Source organism: Pungitius pungitius, chromosome 8, assembly GCF_949316345.1.
Source record: "Pungitius pungitius chromosome 8, fPunPun2.1, whole genome shotgun sequence".
In the NCBI taxonomy this organism is placed as follows: Eukaryota; Metazoa; Chordata; class Actinopteri; order Perciformes; family Gasterosteidae; genus Pungitius; species Pungitius pungitius.
The window spans coordinates 9,841,015-9,860,439 of NC_084907.1; the positions used below are offsets into that span (position 1 = coordinate 9,841,015).

The 19,425-nt window shown below is 43.2% G+C and overlaps 3 protein-coding genes across 4 annotated transcripts in view; all 3 read left to right on the plus strand.

Moving 5' to 3' along the window:
- cntn2 (contactin 2) overlaps positions 1-11,701 on the plus strand; it is a 34,739-nt gene extending 23,038 nt beyond the window's left edge. Inside the window, exons 17-23 of the mRNA XM_037490049.2 lie at positions 2,803-2,873; positions 3,675-3,909; positions 4,774-4,889; positions 6,043-6,229; positions 6,652-6,764; positions 7,524-7,692; positions 9,143-11,701. Coding sequence (XP_037345946.1) covers positions 2,803-2,873; positions 3,675-3,909; positions 4,774-4,889; positions 6,043-6,229; positions 6,652-6,764; positions 7,524-7,692; positions 9,143-9,249 — 998 coding nt within the window. The 3' untranslated portion in view covers positions 9,250-11,701. The remainder of the gene's footprint in view (positions 1-2,802; positions 2,874-3,674; positions 3,910-4,773; positions 4,890-6,042; positions 6,230-6,651; positions 6,765-7,523; positions 7,693-9,142) is intronic.
- The window catches only part of LOC119229561 (acidic mammalian chitinase-like), a 90,009-nt gene that overhangs the window by 52,405 nt on the left and 18,179 nt on the right, over positions 1-19,425 (plus strand). The window lies entirely within an intron of this gene.
- On the plus strand, positions 12,439-17,784 carry chia.1 (chitinase, acidic.1). Its single transcript, XM_037490051.2, has 12 exons — positions 12,439-12,497; positions 12,891-12,936; positions 13,444-13,473; positions 13,559-13,763; positions 14,414-14,470; positions 14,571-14,736; positions 15,222-15,346; positions 15,596-15,719; positions 16,041-16,223; positions 16,555-16,671; positions 16,763-16,889; positions 17,139-17,784. Exons 2-12 carry the CDS (start codon positions 12,918-12,920, stop codon positions 17,345-17,347), a joined length of 1,362 nt encoding a protein of 453 aa, XP_037345948.1. The 5' UTR covers positions 12,439-12,497; positions 12,891-12,917; the 3' UTR covers positions 17,348-17,784.

The window sequence follows — 19,425 nt, forward strand, 5'->3', positions numbered from 1 at the left end:
GGCCGTTCAGGAAAAAAACTTGAGGCTTCAACTTCTCAACATGGTGATTGAGGGACAAGATAGATGGAAAAACTGCACTGATTGTAATGACTTTCTCGAACGGTTTCAAGATGTCCACCAACTCCTTCAACAGATTCCACTCTCGTGGTGTGAATGACAGTTCTTTATGCCCGGCCTTCTCAAGAACTGCGCAGAGCTTTTGCTGATCACAATGATGGAATGCTTTCACCTGCCGCAGTGTGGAATTCCACCTTGTGCTCACTGCAGCAGGGATGCCTCTGTGCTCCCCAAATTCACCATCCAAGACATAAAACGTTGTGCTTGTGTGGAGCAGGGAGCTAAGTTTTAACTTTGAGAGAGAGAAGGACAGGCCGCTTGTGTTTCTTTCAAACCGTCTCCCACAACCAACTGCAATGTGTATGCAAAACACTGCAGGCGCTGTATCTTTGCCATGGCAGCATGGACGGTTTGCTGGTCTTCTAGTGTTAAGTCATGCCATAGCTCAGGATCATCCAGATTATCTCCAACATCATCATCGTCCTCCTGTTCGCTGGGGAAGCAGACCGTAAATGCCCTGCACATGTGAGCAGCATTGTAACTAATGATATAGTCCAATTTAGCTTTGATGTTTTATTCATCACATATAGCTGTCAGGTGTCGAGGGTGCAGGTTGAAGGTAGGCAGGCAGGACTCAAACGCAGGATTCAGATTTCCGGAATGTGCTCTTTATTTTGCACAAAAATGAACACGAGCCAAAAAAACGTGCACCAAAGATGGGTAGACATAGACAATGACGCGACAAGGGACAACAGGCACACGGGGCCTAAATACACAAGGGAGGTGCAGGTGATTGGACACAGGTGGAAACACTCCGGCAATCACAGGACAAGGCAGGAAGTGAAGTTAACCCAGGACCACAAGGAACATGAAACTTCAAACTAAAACAGGAAGAGAGACCAAACTGTGACAATTGCCTCAAATTGGTCACAGATGCGCTCCGCTGTGTGAGAGCCTTTGAAGCGGTTGCAGGCCAAGAGATTCGTCTTTAGCTGGACCCTCTCTGCATCTCTCTCCATCCAGTGCACAGTGACACCAAGGAATCCCCTCATCTTTCGATCAGACCAAATGTCCACAGTGACTGAAACATGGTCAGTGTTGCTCAATTGAGTTTTTAACTTTGAACGTCTCTCCTCAGCAAGGCGCTCTGTTTTTGTGGTCGGCGTTCAGCGACAGACTGGGATATAGAGGAAAATTGCAATCAATAATCAAGTCAGACAGTATCGAATTGGAGATGGCCTTCTGCTGTGGGCGGCTCATGCTGTAACGCCCTACACGAGTGTCCAGGAATTGTGAGATTGGCTGTTGTGATTAATCTACGATGCTTTTGTTCATCTGTTATTCTTTATACCTGTAACAGAGAAGAATATGAAACAGATGTCAGAAAATCCCTTATAGCCACACGTGTTTTATTTGAAACTACTCTTTACTCATATCAATGTTGTGTTAATATTCATTGTCTATTGTACACTATGGTATGCGATAATACATTTCAGTTTATGCAATATTAAGAATATTTTCACTGCTTCAAAACTGCCTCACAGACCTAGACTACGTAGCTCTCTATGTCCATGCGCTGCCTGCTGTTAGGGCCTGATATGAAGAGGGAAGGCTAATGGTGGATCTACTGTGACTGTGTTATGGTACTTGAAAATGGACTTTGACATGATGTTAGCGAGGTTGAAGTGTTGCTACACTCATGTACCTCACATAATGCAGGTTCAAAAATCCCTATTTTTGTAAGCTTGAACCAGCTGTCTCGTTGATACAGTAAATATGCAGCAGCTAGTAAGTTACGGTACATCCAATAAGGTGCTCAGCATTTGTTCAAAACTTACATTTCTTTGTGCAACTTCAGGTGTCGAACAAAGTTGGACGTTGTGGCAGCTCCGTCTGTAATCTTCGACCCGCATGTTTCGCAAATTGCAACTCGTTTTTTGTCGACTACCTCGTCATTTTTATAGCCAAACAAAACTATCTTCGGTATCATTTTTCCAACTGGCGCGTTGTTGCGCTTCATTGGTTGTCTTGCAATGTGCCTGTTTGGATGCTGTCGAATCAGAACAAGGTGGGACTGCAGTGGTTGGATGTTGTGTAGGCAGCGCTCTCTGCATACAGGTGGCGCACATTTTTTTGACAGATGCAGATAAACTAAGAGCGGCGCGGCTGTGTGAAAATGTTTTTCCCCAGTTTTCATGTGAAGTAGCAAGTCTTCTCGAGTCAAAAGGCGCAAGTCCAAGTGAAGTCACAAGTCATCGATGTTAAAGTCCAAATCAAGTTGCAAGTCGAGTCTAACTCGAGTCCAAGTCACACATCTGGCTGTTACTCCATGGCTAACTGAGCTGTTACCCCATGGCTAATTGAGCTGTTACTCCATGGCTAACTGAGCTGTTACCCCATGGCAAACTGAGCTGTTACCCCATGGCTAACTGAGCTGTTACTCCATGGCTAACTGAGCTGTTACTCCATGGCTAACTGAGCAGGAGTGCAATGCCAGTAGTGGATAGTTTTGCCTGGAGCTGCCAGGCTACACAGTCAAATGTTATGAAAAGCATTCTGTCAGTACATGTGTGTGTCTGCCAATTAAACAAATCACGTTGTAAGATGAAAACAGAGTTTGCACATTTAATAATCATTCAGTATGTGGGTGAGGGAACTGGTGGCATTATTCCATGAAACTTCTCACTGATCCACACTTGGATCATATAATGTATATCATTTTATGTCTGTATATTTGGCCCTTAGCCCCCACTGTGGCCCCCAGTGGTCTTGGAGGAGGAGGAGGAGACAGTAACGAACTCATTGTGACGTGGACGGTGAGTGGATGACTCTACGTAGTTTATTGTAAATATTGTTATCACTGTATTATGTAGTTTAAAAAAACTTTATTTTTTAAAGTGATATTCTTGCATGAATACATAAGGCGGCAGCAGAGGTCGAGGTATCCTGACTTCCTGTCTCTAAATGGATCACGTGCAACTGTTTAACTTATTACTCACTTGAGTTTTCTCATTACTCACTATGTTTTCTTGTATAGTCGTATGTACCACTATTCCTCTCGGAATGCCTTGGGACAGAGTTGTTCAAACATCCTTCGCTTACTGTAGAAGGTCTCATGATACCTGCACAGTTGTGGGACTCACAGGATCGCCCCACATGTATCTATCTCAAACACATTACATGTTCATGCAGTATTTACTTAAACAGTCTTTTCCTAATGTAGTCCTTATTCCTATGATATACTGTCCATTAGTGCAGGGGGCCCCAGCCATTTGCTACTGGGCCACACCACAGAAGGAATATATATATTATTTGTAACTTTATCTGAACTTTTTTTTTTATCAAAATTGACGGATTCTCTCTTAATTACATGCGCTTGTCCCTCTTGACATATTTCCCAAGCGTTTTTTTCATTCACTTTACACAATTGCCCACTGCTTGTTGCGCACGGCAGTTCCGCCCATAAGCCAGAGAGCATTGGACTAAGAGTCTAAAATGAACCTAAAAGCAAAAAGAAATACCTCATGTACTTGGGTCAGCTACATACTGGGAAGTTGTGTCAGATGGCCCTCTGTCTGCGTGGGGGCCACATCTTAATTCTCTGCTGTTTCTTCCAGCCCATGGCCCGAGAGTACCAGAATGGGGATGGCTTCGTCTACGTCCTGGCCTTCAGGAAGAAGGATACACAATCTTGGATGGTAGTGCGTGTCCCTCATGTGGAGTCGTCCAGATACGTCTACTACAACGACAGCCTGATGCCGTACAGTCCCTTTGAGGTGAAGATCAAAGCTTACAACCGCCGAGGAGAAGGTCCCTTCAGCCAGATCGCTACGGTCTACTCTGCAGAGGAGGGTGAGTTTAACTACTGTGTTCATGGTGCTACTGCACAGGTTACAAAGCAGCTTTTAAACCTAGTTTCATGATAACATGTGCAATCAATACATTAGTTTAATAAATATGGATTTTTGGGCTTGTTTTACAACAAAGGGTAAAGTTATTTATGGTGATAAAAGGATTGCAGCATGTCTGCTACAAAAGAAACAAGCCTTTTGGTAATTACTTTTAAGCGAACTTTTGAAATAAATAACATACATTGCATTGAGATCTTCCAAAACTCTCATAACATGACTACAAAAACTGTTTGCACGAGGAAAGTAGTTTGGAGTTTGTTGTATCATTGTTACTCTGTTATTGTGAGGTGCATTGCTCTATGGATAACTTTGTTGTTAATGAGTAGGTATGAAGGAGACTTTCAGAGTCTTTCCAGAAGTTGTTTTAAACCACAGAGACGGATAACAACCGGCTTCATTCAGTCCATCATTGGAAGATTGGCGAGAGGAGAATTCCAGAGCACTCCATCAGCCCCTAAAGCACATCTTAATTGACAATACACAGAGCACCGTTGTCATGTTGCCCAGATATTGCCCAGAGATATTGCCCAACGTTTTTTTAACATAACCATATTATTAGGCGTTTTACCGACTGTACCCTTTGGATACTCTTTAGATAGGTAATATAATAAGAACATTGGTTAGTTATATTTCTCTCAGATATATATTATTGTTTGTGAAGTAAAACAGATAGAGAATAATTAATGAAATAAACATGTAAAGAAAGGACACATGTCCGTGCAGTACTGTCTGCCACCACTAGAGAGCGGTGGATGCGCTGTCTGTACACGCTGCACTGACCTTACGTCTCACCGCCTCCTCACAGAGCCAACAGTGGGACCGTCAAACATCAACGCCACAGCGCTGACCGCCTTTGAGATCCAGGTGTCCTGGGAGCCCGTCCAGCAGCTCAGCGCCAACGGCATCCTCAGAGGATATGAGGTGATGAGCAGCATGCTTGTCCCACACACAGGTGTACCTGACGGAGGGTATAATTCAGACATGACCCCATGACCTCGTGATCAGACCAGTTTTTTTCAGAGAAATGTTGAACATGCTTTTACATTTCTAAAATATAGTCCAGCTCAATCAGTATGCTCTTCCTCACTCGCATCCTGCTAAACCACCCAGCAGGTTAAGACAATAAGCTGACCCTAGTTACCTGTCAGTACTGGACATTCCATTAGTAATATGATCATTTTGTCTCATGTCTCTTCTAGTCAAGTAGTTTTTGTTGGCATGAAATACAAAAGCACGGGAGTGCAGAACATTGACTTGTCAGCAGTAGTAATAACAGACAGCTCATATGTTATTAGTAGTGACGTTAACGATAATAGCAAGAAGAAGGAAAGTATCAAAAAATGACACAGAGAAATCAGGAAGGAATAATACACCTGATAATACCACATAAGATAAGGGAGGACAGACCAATACGTATTGTATTTCTTTTCATTATATCCACTTTGATCAATATTGACAACACACAGCAATACCAAGCACACATTATGTTTATAGGTTGGGTTGGTAACATTAATAAAGTAACTTTGTCATATATTTGCTGAGTAGATAATACAGTCAATCATGGCTTACGAAGCTATGGACTCTGTTAAACATTAAACTAGGCAATGCTTATCAATCTGAAATGATTCTGGTACTTCATTGTGTTTGATGTGCTTGGTTTTCAATCGTCTGTTTTCAACACTATTCGAAGTGAGGATGTTCCAAAAAAATATCTTCCATAATGGAAGTCTAAATCCACTATTTTATGACCCGGGGCTTTGGGACCAAATCCATTGGGATCTCTGAAAGAGAAGCTCAGTGGTGTGTTACTCAGAACCATCTGGGAAGTCCTCACTAGAAACTGTAAGGAAAAACAGACACTTTCATAAAACACTTTGCAGGTGATTGGATGAACAATCTGTCAATTATACTCGATCGAACTTGGGTCATTTCAGCGGTTACGTTTAAGCCTTCAGGAACCTTTGCCTTTCAGAGAACCATCAGAGAACGAGTTCATTGAAACGCAGCCTGGCTGTTAAAGTTCTAATCATTTTATTAGCTGAGTGTGTCTTTTGGCGTCCCCGTGTGTCCTCAGATCCGTTACTGGCGGCAGCACGAGCGCGAAGCAGCGGCGGACCGCGTGCGGACAGCCGGACTGGAAACAACAGCCAGAGTGTCCGGCCTGAGGCCCAGCACCCGGTACCACGTCGCCGTCCTGGCGTACAACAGCGCCGGCACCGGGCCGCCCTCGCCACGCACCACAGTTACCACTAGGAAACCACGTACGGCTGCAGCACACACAGGCATACACGCAGACACACACCAAGCAGAGACGACGTCACTCTTTGGGGTCACAGAGAGGGACGGATTCCTGTGACACACCAACTTCCCTGATGAGTCTGTTCGACACCTATGGCTACCCTACATTAACTACTTTCACATTTACTATTATTATGTTTTAAGTTAAAATGGCCCAAACGTACACCTTGCACCTTTTTAGAGTACTTCTGCAACAAAGTGCTACATTCCAAGGTAGGTGAGATTCAAATATTGAATAGGATAGGTTGAGATAGCCTGTTAAGCTCCCATTCTTTTCAAGAACAAGGTCACAACTGTTTTCTTTCTATTTTCAACATTCATTCCACACACCATTGGGTTTTCTTTCTTTCTGAGCAATTTTCAACATGTTGTTGTTCCATTACAGCCCCCAATCGTCGCCCAGGCAACGTGTCATGGAAGGCCGACGGCTCATTGGTGACGGTGAGGTGGGATCACGTGAAGGCAATGCACAATGAGTCTGCGGTACTGGGCTACAAGGTTGGTGTTGTCTTTCTAAAAGTTTGTATGTGTGTTTTTGTCTGCATCTGCACAGAAAAAGAATTACTCACTAAAAGGGTTCATCTAAGTAGTGTTGACTCGAAGCAATCATACTCTGCTGGACTGTAGTGACAAAAATGTAGACTTGAGAGACAGCAGGGAGACATTGACGTGACGAGGCTTGTGCTAAAATAGTCACGTCTTACCGACGTTTCACTTGGTAAAATTTTGGAACAATAAATTGTCAGTACCAAGCAATTCTGGCATAAGTGCACACGTTTATTGTTGAATGTTCTAGTACCTTTTGTCACATGGTTGCAAAACAACAACACAAAACAACTAGCCAATGGTTCTTAAGACTTTATTTCCCTATGACTAGTGGGTGACTTAAAGAGAAATGCACTGACAGGTTGGCTGCCGATAGCAACTGGTCCATTTGAATCCATCCAATACAAACATTATGAATCAGTAAAGGGCTCAATGTAGCCTGATTTTACTACAAACAAATATAGAGGTTTTTTTGTGTGCAATCTCTACATGTGAGATACGTGATGCAATAAAGTCTCTAACGAAAGCAAAGATCACTCGTATCAGCGAACCCATGAGGGAAAACAGGACCATTCATAGATAACACCTCTATCAATGGGCCTTTTATGGTAGCAGTACACAATCAGTAAAACTGTAGTGTACTGAACACGTGACTGTAAGAATACTGGAGGTCTGACCCCAAAAGCTCGCCCGCTGCGCTCTGTGTGCCAGGTTCTGTACAAACACGAGGGCCAGAACTCACTGAAGGTTCTTGACAAGGCCAAGACCTCCATGAGCCTGCCACTGCCAAAAGACAACAGCTACGTCGTGCTGGAGATCCGGTCCTGGGGAGAAGGCGGGGACGGGCCGGCACACGAGATCATTGTGTCCCGGGACTCAGGTGAGGAACCGAGAAGCTTTCTCTGAAGGAGGTTTTAAGCATGAGTGAGTAATTAGCAGAGGGAAATATACATTAATGATCAAATGAAGGGAGAATAAGTGGACCTGCGCCTCCAATCCCAAACACAAGAGCAAACAAACCACGACTACTGCATTATGATGCATTATAGAATGACTCGAATGTATTGCAACCATTGGACTTGCAAATAAATTCAGTCAATTATGAGGTTTTATGATAATGGTCCTTATAAGTTATCATACAATGCTCTATAATGTGTTAGGCTTATTGTTATTAAGCCTTATGGGCATTTGTGACTAACTTTATACAGTCCTTTAAACCGATTATAATGAAATATATCTATGTTTTAATTCTTTATTGTCAAGGGCCTCATGTGTTACACCTGTAACCAAGGAAACAATCTGGTCAGCAAGTATTACTGCTCACCACCAGAAAAGGACACCGAGATCACCGAGATCATTTTAGGAATTTTGCTGGTTATAATAGTGTACGTGACAGCAGAGAGCAGGAGGGGTAAAACGTGCACGCTCTATTCTCAATGTGTGCCACAGGGAAGACAAAGTAACCTTCTATGGCTGTGTTATCTCATAGAAAGGAACATTAAGACATATATTAATTTGATCATAAACATGTCAGCAGTATCTAAAACAGATATTAGACCGTAAGCGTTTATTATATTAAGACATTGCAGGTAATTTGGTTATAAAGTAAAGGTCAAGAGGAACACACTAGGCTTCCTTTAACGTCTACTTTGTGAGTCGTACAAAAACGTAGACCCTTTAACCCAAATCACACAGTTGACAATAGATGTAATTTGGTTTTAAATATCATGTTATTAAACATGGTATATTTTTTTGGAAAGAGCAACAATGATCTAAACACTATATTATAATATTGAACGATTGCAAACATGACCTCTGACCTCAGACACCAGCACATTAAAGTCCTTAGAGATCACAAGGTGTGCAAAGAAATACAGCCTGCTAAACAAGCTGCTGCCTCTTCTGCAAAGCAGCCCTTATGTTCTTCAAAAAGTAGTCTTTCACTACAGGCGGATTTAAGAAATGAAGACAGAATTCACCGTCCAGCAGCTTGGCTAAACTATCAGCACCATTCCTCTCCCTCATTCATGTTGTATAGCCTTTCTGCTGTATTTTCTCTCCCTCTCTCGATTAGTTAAGCCTCATGTCATATCCGTCTTTTTGATAAAGCTGGAGTCATGCTCCTTTGATTCACAGCAGGAGGACACTTTGGTGGTTAACTTGAACCCGCCGCAGTGAGGGGATTCGTGTCTGCATCCAGTCCCTGCTTTGTTTCACTTGACCTCAGGAGGAGGCGAGTGTGTACCCAGCGAGTATTCTGGAAGCACTCGTTACATTCAGCAACATCACATGTTGTTAAACTGACTTGTGCCATTCTGTCCCTGCTACAGGAACTGGAATGATGGTGCAGAACAAGGCCCCCTCCCCACAGCGCACCTCCCCTCTCCACCTCCTCAGCGTGCTCCTATTCTCCCTGGTGTCGCTGGCGGGCCTGTGATCTCAGCCAATCCGTGGACTGTTTGTTTTCGACTAAAGGTGGTTCGGCTTGTGGTGGGTTCAGGCAGTAGCACCGCAGCGATTGGACGGGCGAGGAAGAGGGGGTTTCGGTTTTCATTTGTTTTTAATAATAAAAATAATGAGGGTCTTTCTTTTTTTTAAAGCCTGGATGACTTGAGAGGTTTGGGGGAGCAGGGAACCCCCCGTCTGGTTTTTGTATGTATGTACCAGTGTCATGTTAAAACATGCCTTAGCAGAACCATCACATATGTGGCTGACGCATCTCATTCATGCGTCCTTCCAACCGTAGCTGGCGACACGCAGATGTCAGTGTAAATTATTCATGGTTTGATGGCGTGCATAGCTTGTGTACATACAGTCTGAAGATGAACGGTTATCTGAGGTAAGCTCATTATGAATAGTCCATTGCCATTATTGACCCTGTGTCCTGCCCATTGAAATCCACCTGGTCAATCATAGCAGAGCTTAGACAGCGCCCACTAGTCCAACAAGGATTCATCACAGCTCCTCCTCCTATAGCTTCTAATTACATTAGCAGAGCAGGTTAGCACATGATTTTCTAGTGTTAGTACTTCTATGCTACGCTAGCTCTGAGTACACCTGCAGCTTTAGCTTTTTAGTGTTATCTTCAGAGCCTCCTATCCTTCACTTCTCACTGTGTGGGTAGGGGTTAGTAACATTGTAGGCTCCATGGTGGCTCTGGCAGCAGGGGGCGAGGCTTGGTAAAGGGTCCATTGTATAGTAACTATTCCTCATATTGTGAAAAACATGGAACTTCATAATGCAGCTTAGCTCGTGAAATTCAAATTGCACTTTTTTTATTTTTCCATGTGAACATTTGTTTTTCCAGCTGAAAAGCTGCATCACGCTGTCGATCTTTATATGTTGTTTCTCACAGTGTCTCCTACTAATGTCTTTATGCTTGTTTGTGTTTTGTCTCGGCTGTAATTTTGGCAAGCTAGAGAAAATTGTCACCGGTCCACATGAATGTTAACATTTTATACTTTTTATGTCTCATTTTGGGGGTGGCTAAATTCGACAGAAGAAGGGAGTCTTTCATTATTTGCTTACATTTTGATGGGCCTGAATTGTTTTAAATGATTTCAACAACGATGTGCTATCGCTTCAGTGTTAATTGGGTCCATTGCAGCTGCTTTTATGCTGGTGGGTTAATATGAAACTTATGAGTTCCAGATGAAAGAGTCGGTGGCCAAAGTTATCAGAGTCACAAATATTGTCCTCCTTGTAATCCTGCCGGCGTCTATCAGTCATTATGTAACATGTCTGGTTCACTGCGGTTTACAGGAAGGACGTGACCTCTGGTGTGCCGCTCAGTCTGTCACTCATTTGTTCTGTCGGGGTCACGTCAGAGATGGAGCTCAAGTGCTTACGAGTTTTCTCCTTTGTTGTTGCCTTATTTCTTTGATGGAGTTTCTTATTGGACCTGTTTGATGGCATGTAGTACTCAAAAGGTTAAAAGCCTAGTAAAGATTTAATTTTACATTGTGTAAGGGTCAGTAACAACTGAAAAACATGGTGTATGTTTACTTTTAATTCAGTTCTACTATAGCCCTTTTTTAGTTACCACTAACGCAAATCCTAACAATGTATAGCGTGACAGTTCAACCTTGGCCCTCAGACATCGTCAAATAATCTACAAGGCGTCAGAATGTCTTGTATTAACCCGTGTGACTCTACGGGTGTAGAACTGAACCAATCCGGGCCAAGGCACCCCCCGAGGGCCTCAACTCATACACGCAATCAAAGAAAATATGTTCAAACGCAAACAAGCTTGTGAGTTAAATTAGAAGGAACTTTTCAGCATATTTCCATTAAAAATGTTGTGTTACTTGAGGTTTCATTTTGATCTTTCGTAGAAAGATAAGGAGATATGATGATATTGATATTTTGTCAGTAATAAATCTTTTCATTACATGCTTTACACTTTCCATTTACGTGAGTTTGGTTAAAAGAAACAAATATATTCGGCAATCTAGCACATTTCCTAGAGTCAATTTCTATGAATACCGTAAAACAAAATAACCCCGATTTTCACAAGCGTGGATGTAAATCACCATCACTGTCTTCACACACCTGCTCCATCACTGCACTCGACCAGGAGGGGAAAATGTCTGAATGATGTCTGTTTAGTTTGCCTTTTAGTTTTTATTGAAGAGCCATGATGTATTTTCACCGTCTTTGTGCCCAGTCTCTGAATGTTCTGGCATACTTACTCATCACTCACTTAAGGTGTTAAAAGCGAGCCTGTGTTCCCACGTGGCTGGGCTCAATGCACTGGATAATGTTGCCCTTGGGCCTTTTCATAATCGTGATTCAATTGAAATATGAGGTAGGCGTGGGGGGGGCGGGGGGATGCTACTTGTAAATATGATTTCGAATAAACACTTTGGGATTGTCTTTGAGTAACGCGTGTTTTACTTTCACACTTGTGTCCAATATACACAGGAGCAGATGGTCATGTCGACATTTGGCTGTCATGGTAACCATAGACTGTGTATATATATACACTGTATAATGCGACCCATTACAAGTTTGTGCACTGCGGCCTTGAATTTTGGACGTTGATATGTTGGCCCTTACATGTACACCTACACTAAAGACCATCTTCCTTTTATGCACTTCCGATTCGTGCCAGTTGTATCACTTGATACAAGTTTATAAAACAGGAGAACAGTATTTGGTTAACTAGATACTATTTCACTATTTCATTACATTTTGAATGGCCAATCACCTATTGTTCACTCAATAAAAAGCAAAAAGGAAAGTTTAAAAGACAACGTGCTGTGCTTTTCTTAGGGAGGGTACAGTGTGGAGAAGGCCTGGCGTTGTGAGATTGTACCTCACATCCGATCGTCTCATGCGCCCACGGCAGTTTACAGGCTTTAAGATGTGTAGAAATAGAAAGGGAAAATTTCTAATGGAGCTAATAGCACATCAACTAACTCTGCATTGATCGCACAAAGTACTCACACCATACGTTTGCACTACTGGTCTGGAAATAGAACGGATCATTTCCCAGCATGTCCCATTCATGCTTGACTTCGCCCATCTTACCTGGAAGTGGGGTAATTGTGACTCAGACTCCCACCACCACCAGCGCTTATCAGCTGCACTTTGCTACCAGCTATTAGTTATTACTGAGTGAAATATAAATTTGACCCAACGCCACCGAGCTGTGGACTCTGCTTCGCTTCCTCTTGAAGAAAGGTAATGAGATTGTCGCCATGTTTGCATCGGTCTCGTATGCAACTGGCATTTAGCTACAAGTTGCTTCATTTGCAAACAATAACATGTTCTATTTTTAAAACAGGGAAGAGTGGTTGCATTGAACAGCTAGTATTATACCACTTGGAATTATTTTCATCATTGACTAATTCATGGGATGCTTTTCTTTAATAACCATTGAATGATTTTGCATATAAAATGTTAAGGAATAGTGTCAAATGAGTTACAAACTAAACGACTTAATTGATTTATTCTGTCTAAGAAAAAAAATGTATAATCGAAGAAATGACATGAGTAAAGACAAAGCTAACACCATTATTTTTCAGTAATAGCTAAATGATTCTTGCTTTGGTTTTGTGTGTTTTATCATCACAGAAATCCGGTGGATCTTCAGAGAGCACGATGGTGAAACTCCTCACAGGTGAATACCATTTACTCAATTTGTGTGTTTAATTCCATTTACCAGTTATACACCAGTTATATGTCTGCCTGTAGCTTTATACAGATAAATTATACATTTTTATGAAACTCCAAGAGAAACGTACGACCTCATCACTTTAAGTCAGTCACCTACTTTGATTCAGCAATTTATATAATCATTCAGTCGTATCTGCCATAACTGAATTAAGGAAATGAAACGGGATTCAGTCATTTAGTTATTGTGAATTGTTATATTAACCATCAATTTAAATTTCATATTCATATTTATAATATTGTTATTTCATGTGTTACAAATATTTGAGCGTGTCCATGGTAGTTTCTTTTATTGTAACTAGTTTCTAATTAAGTCATGTCCTAGATTGTAATTATGCTGTCTTTTGATATTACCTAATAAACTTGCTTAAGATTTAATGTGATATGGCATACCAGGTCACACGGTTACGATGCCAAAGTCTCACGTGTTGTGTCCTCCTGTCTGTTTATGCAGCTGTGGGCGTTCTGCTCGTCCTGCACATGGGTAAGCAGTGCTTTTGTTCAGGAAAATGACTCTTCCTCCAACGACAGGTGTGTTTTAATACTGTCGTCCCACTGTTGCCCTTCAGCCACGTCCAATAAACTGGTGTGCCACATGACCAACTGGGCCCAGTACAGGCCCAGCAGTGCCAAGTTCACTCCGGACAACATCGACCCCTTCCTGTGCACACACGTCATCTACGCTCTGGCCAGCATCAACAGCTTCAACCAGATCAGCTCCATCGAGTGGAACGACGAGGAGCAGTACAGCAGGCTCAACAACCTCAAGAGTGTGTGAGTGGACGTGTCTCTGGTCTCCGTTCTGAAGCTGAAACACAAGACCTCTTGTCTGGGTTTAAAACACAAACCCCTTTTTTGAACTTTTGAGTGAACATTACAAATGTATTGAGTCGTCAAACAAAACCACGTTTTATGTTTATCATATCAAACTCATCAGACATTTTCAAACTCAATAACACATTTTAAAGTAAAACTGCATAAAAAAGTATAATAAGTAATTAACCTAATTTTCCTAGTAATCCACTCTTTTCTTCCCCATTTTATTGTACAACATCATCAAATCCATTATTACAAACAACAAACCTGCCACGACAGGTCTGAAACACAGAGGATGTGATGAATAAACTAGAGGCAACAACATAATATGTACAACATGAAATAATCAATTACATAAAATTGAATTACCATCAGATTCAAATGATGTATGGAGACAAGGTTTGGCAGTATGCGAAATAATACCAAATTCCTGCTCAGCTCCCAAGATTAAAAGTCTGCAAAAAAGAAGCATTTGAATGAAGTACTTTAACTGAAGAGCCGAGTAAAGTTGAAAAGTGGTATTTGACCATAAAGTTGTGTTGTTTATGGATGTGGTGATTTCAGTTAAGATGCATCTATCTCTCTCTCTCTCTCTCTCTCTCTCTCAGTAATCCTGCTCTGAAGACTCTTCTGACGGTCGGAGGAACAATCAATGGCTTGAGCCCGTGAGTTCCCTCCGTGTCCTTTTTACACTCAGAAGTCAGACACCTTCTGTTCACGAAGAAGGTTGATTCAACGGAGAACTTTTTTCATACATCCCACTAGATTCATCGCCATGGTCGCCAAGCCCGAGGGACGCGCCACCTTCATCAAGTCGGCCATCAGCTTCCTCCGCACCCACAAGTTTGATGGGCTGAACCTGGCCTGGGAATATCCCGGACAGAATGGCAGCCCAGCGTCGGACAAGGAGAGGTTCACTCTGCTGGTCGCGGTGAGCATGGATCACAGTGGTTAACCACAACAATCCCCCCTAAAGCCACTAATGTTGGACCTTTATATGTTTATAACATTTATAAAATGTTCCGATGTCAAACCTTCCAACACATGGCGCATTCTACACCGCTTCTAGTCCATCAGGAATCACCAAAAGGTTTTAGACATACAAGGAATTTGACTTGGCGGTTGGTGCATAGCATCAGACAGTAAGACAATGGACAACAAGACAGAAAAGACAACATAGTGCTAGAAAATGTCATGTTCAATTTACAAATGAGAGTATAAGGCTATCGGCTTATAGAATAAACAATTTAAAAATAAAGGTTAAGTTAGAGCCAGATCTGATCTATTCATCTATTGATAGGACGGGCTGAAATGGATGATGGAAACTTGTGTAGTCTGGGTATGGGATACGAGGCACGAACAAACCAAGTGCTGTAGGATGCATTGTTCTTTTACCCTTTTCTGCTCGTCCTGCAGGAACTCGCAAAGGCCTTTCAGGACGAAGCCAGGGAGGAAAAGAAGACTCCGCTGCTGTTGTCGGCCAATGTGGCTTCTTTGCTTCCCACCATCGACAGAGCCTACGAAGTCAATAAGATCGCACTGTAAGTTCGATGTCAGTTTATGTTAAGGCTCAAAAGACTTTAGTTGGGTGGAAAGGAGGGTAAATATGACATGTTTGGCTTTTGACTATCCAGCTGATCGTTCAGTTCAGTTTGTTCCATGTGCTTTTTATCGGGGACCAATTTTCGTGCTAATTTGTTGGATGCAGATCTGTTCTTGGTGCGAAACGTCTTTTACTGAATGTTGTGTACTTTTTCACCAAAAGAGTAAAAACCTTTTTAATTCAACAGTTCCCTGGACTTCATCAACGTCATGACCTATGACTACCATGGACACTGGGAGAAAGCTACTGGACAAAACAGCCCACTTTACCGCAGCTCCATCGACTCCGGCTCACACATTCATCGCAACATTGTAAGACAAAGAGACACAAAAGACAGAAAGACTCTTTGAGCGTTTATGTATTGTTAGATTGTCTAAAATGTAGTGGAGGAGGTTTTAAACCCCTGTTACTGCTACATTAATTATGTTGACGAGTATCTAAAGGACATAGTCACAAGATCAAGACGTGAATGTCAGCCCCTCCACTTTTGAGCTAACTAACTTTTCAGCTGCTTGACATATTCACAGTAAGATCAACGTATCTGGCAAACCTTTTACATTCCAGGCGCTCATTTGATCCCATGTCAATAACACCCTGTTTGAAGCCATTGAGTCCGTCTCCTTTTTTTTTAGAACTCTTCCATCTCCCACTGGATCGCTCTGGGAGCGCCAGCCGAGAAGCTGCTCTTGGGTTTCCCCACCTACGGCCGCACCTACCGCCTCACCGGCAGTGCAAGCGGCCTGGGGGCCCCATCTAACGGCCCCGCAGATGCCGGACCCTATACTCGCACTGAAGGCATGTGGGCCTTCTATGAGGTAATGCACAGTCAATACTCAGCTGACTTTGATTGAACAAGAATGTTTGGTGTGTAGATCACCTGAAGGACAACGTGTGGCTCTCTACAGCTTGTGAGACCTCGGCTCCATCAGCCGCCGGGGAAATTTTGATGCTCCCAGTGTTTAGGAAAAGATAAAATGGCATTACGGTTTTGTACTGAGCGTATCATGTTATTGCAGACTTGGAAAGGGAGGACTGAGCATAATGATATTTAGTCGGTTTGCAACGCCACAAAATCGTACACACTAAGGTTACCTCCACACCGTGTTGATCTCTGATCGAAGTCTTCTTATGTTCCTGTGATACCAGATATGTGACTTCACCTCCGGTGCCATAAATGGATGGAACTCTGAACAGGAGGTTCCTTACGCCACCTTTGGAAGTTCCTGGGTGGGCTATGATGACGAGCGCAGCTTTTCTGCAAAGGTAAACAAGAGCTCCACTGTTATTTTGCACTGGGCACATCATCACATGTTCTTGTGGGATCTTCACTGTCACTGGTGTGCTCGCCCTGTAGGTTTCGTGGATGAGTGCCAACAACCTGGGAGGGGCTCATGTGTGGACTCTGGACATGGATGACTTTGGTGGATACTTCTGCTCAACTGGACCTTATCCTCTCGTCAGCCATCTTAGGATGTCAATGGGTAAATGCTCAATGGCTCAACTGACGTACTGTGATTTATTTTGCACTCAAAAGGATTTTGTTGTTTGCAATAGTAGTTGTTAACCGTCCATACCGAGTCAAGAGTACATTTCATCTTCAGTTTTTGTTTTTATTACCTACTACAATTTTTATTGAGTAAAAGAAGTACCTTTTCTTAATTGTAGAAGCTTGGTTACGGTCTCTTTTTACATTAATGCTATGTTTTTCTTTTCCACGCGTTAAAATGAAGGCTTTCCCCCAAAGCCTACAACTACCAAACCCCCCCCGACCACCAGGGACCCCATTAAAGACTTCTGCCTGGGCCGCCCCGATGGTCTGTACGAAAACACGGCTAACAAGAGCACCTACTTCCAGTGTTTCCGAGGAAACACTTACCTGCACCACTGCCAGACCGGCCTCATCTACTGGGACTCCTGCAAGTGCTGCGACTGGCCCTGAGCAACAGACTGAGCGACACGCACACACCAAAGGCACGCATGTCCAACGCACTGAATGACGACAGAGAAGACAGTGGCTATTTATGTCATGACTGTATAGCTCACCGCTTTCTTCAACAAATTAAACAAAATCTACTGATCCGATGAATGATATGAATGATTTCAAATGAAGTTCACATTCAAATGTTATGCTGCTACCTACATTAATCCTTAAGGATCCTTAAACATTTGATTACTCCGGTTTAAAGGAAAGTTACTCATCCGTGATTAGTATCCATTCCTCAATTACACACGCAACTGTATTAAATTCAGTTGGATTATCAATAAAATGTCTACTGGGATAAAAACAATGAATAAAATATTGAGGAATCAAAAGGCAATCATATGTGGAAGTATTTTACACATAAATATGTAATAATAAAGTATACCACAAATATAGTATGGCATAACATTTTGTGAGGAATAACCTTTACATTAAATTTGAAAAACCTTTAAAAACAAATTGTGATCCAAAATAAAAAGTTTTAATTATTCATATGTTTTTTATTATAAAAAGAAATCTAAAGCAAAACCAACATGAGGACGTGACATATGTTGTCTTCGCAACGGAAATGAGTGAGTATGAAAGAGAGAGAAAGAGAAACAGCAAAAAAAATGCTTTGAAAAACTGTGTGGAATGTGGAAATATAGGTTTTTGCAGATTCATTTTTAATATTTGAAATACATTTATTTGACATATTTGATATAATAGGTTTACAAAGTGTAATAAAACAATTAAGTGGAAAAGTAAAGTGATCGTCTCTCGGTTACACTGCGTAAAGACGCTGTGGGAACGCCCCTGCGTGACCGCGTCATGAAGCACGTGTAAAAACTAGCCAATGGCGAGCTGGTACCTCATAGGCGGGGACGCCGGACCAGGGCGCTATAAAGGGACCCGAAGGGCAGGACCATTCATCTCTGAAAGGCCGAATCGAGTACCACGGGCAGGCCGGGAGTATGGCAGAACGTTTACGCAGCGTCTCGTTCCCTTCAGAGAACGAAGGTTACATACGTAACCGAGAGACGTTCCCTCTCAGGGAACTCGAGCTGCGTAAAGACGCTCTGGGAACCCTATACCCACTCACCATACGAGCAAGTGACCGTTGTGTGAAGTTTTAAAAACGCACACTCGGCGAGAGCACCTGTGCTCAAGGCGAGGGTCAGTCCCCGACAGGAGGGCATCTGCAGCCGCCATACCCAGATAGAATGGGCCCGGACCCCTGTCATGGCCTTAACCATTCACTTGCTGCGACTCTGGTATACGCCTGGTCCGACGTCAGGAACGAAGGGCAGGGTGCCACAAAGGAAGAGAGATGCCCAAAGGCAGACGGGAAGACCTGTGGGAAACATCGCAGGAACTCCAGTACTGAACCGATCGGGCAGTTAACTGGGTCCGCAGTTGTTCCTACAGCAGGTGGTACCATCTACCTGCATACGCCCTCCTAGTGGCGGCGCTCTGCTCATAGCTTCCAAAACCGACCTGATGGGGATCTCCACCGGGGGGCCTGCGAGGAGCGATAATAGGTCCGCAAACCATACTCGGGCCGCCCAGAACGGGGCTACTAATAGTAGGCTGACGCCGTCCTGACGGACCCTATCAAGAACCCCTGGGAGCAGAGCAACCGGGGGGTAAGCGTACAGGCGCATGCTTTTTGGCCATGCCTTGGTTCAAGACCACTCATGATCGCACCCCAGCCCGTGAGGGAAGCGTCTGTTGTGAGGATGACCCGACGACAGATCGCCCCTAAAACGGGCCCTTGGGCTAGAAACCCAGGGTGCCTCCATATGACCAGGGCCCTCAGGCAGCGCCGAGTGACTTTGATCTGGATCGAAACTACCCGAGCGGGAGACAGGTGTGTCCGCATCGTGGTCGAATCCCAAATTACGCCCAGGAAGGTGGTCCTACGTGCTGGGGACAGCACGCTTTTCCTGGTGTTGAGTCTCAGCCCCAGACGGTTGATGTGAGCGAGCACAACATCAAGGTGTTGGGCCGCCAGGCGCTCGGAGGGCGCTAAAATCAACCAGTCGTCCAAGCAGTTC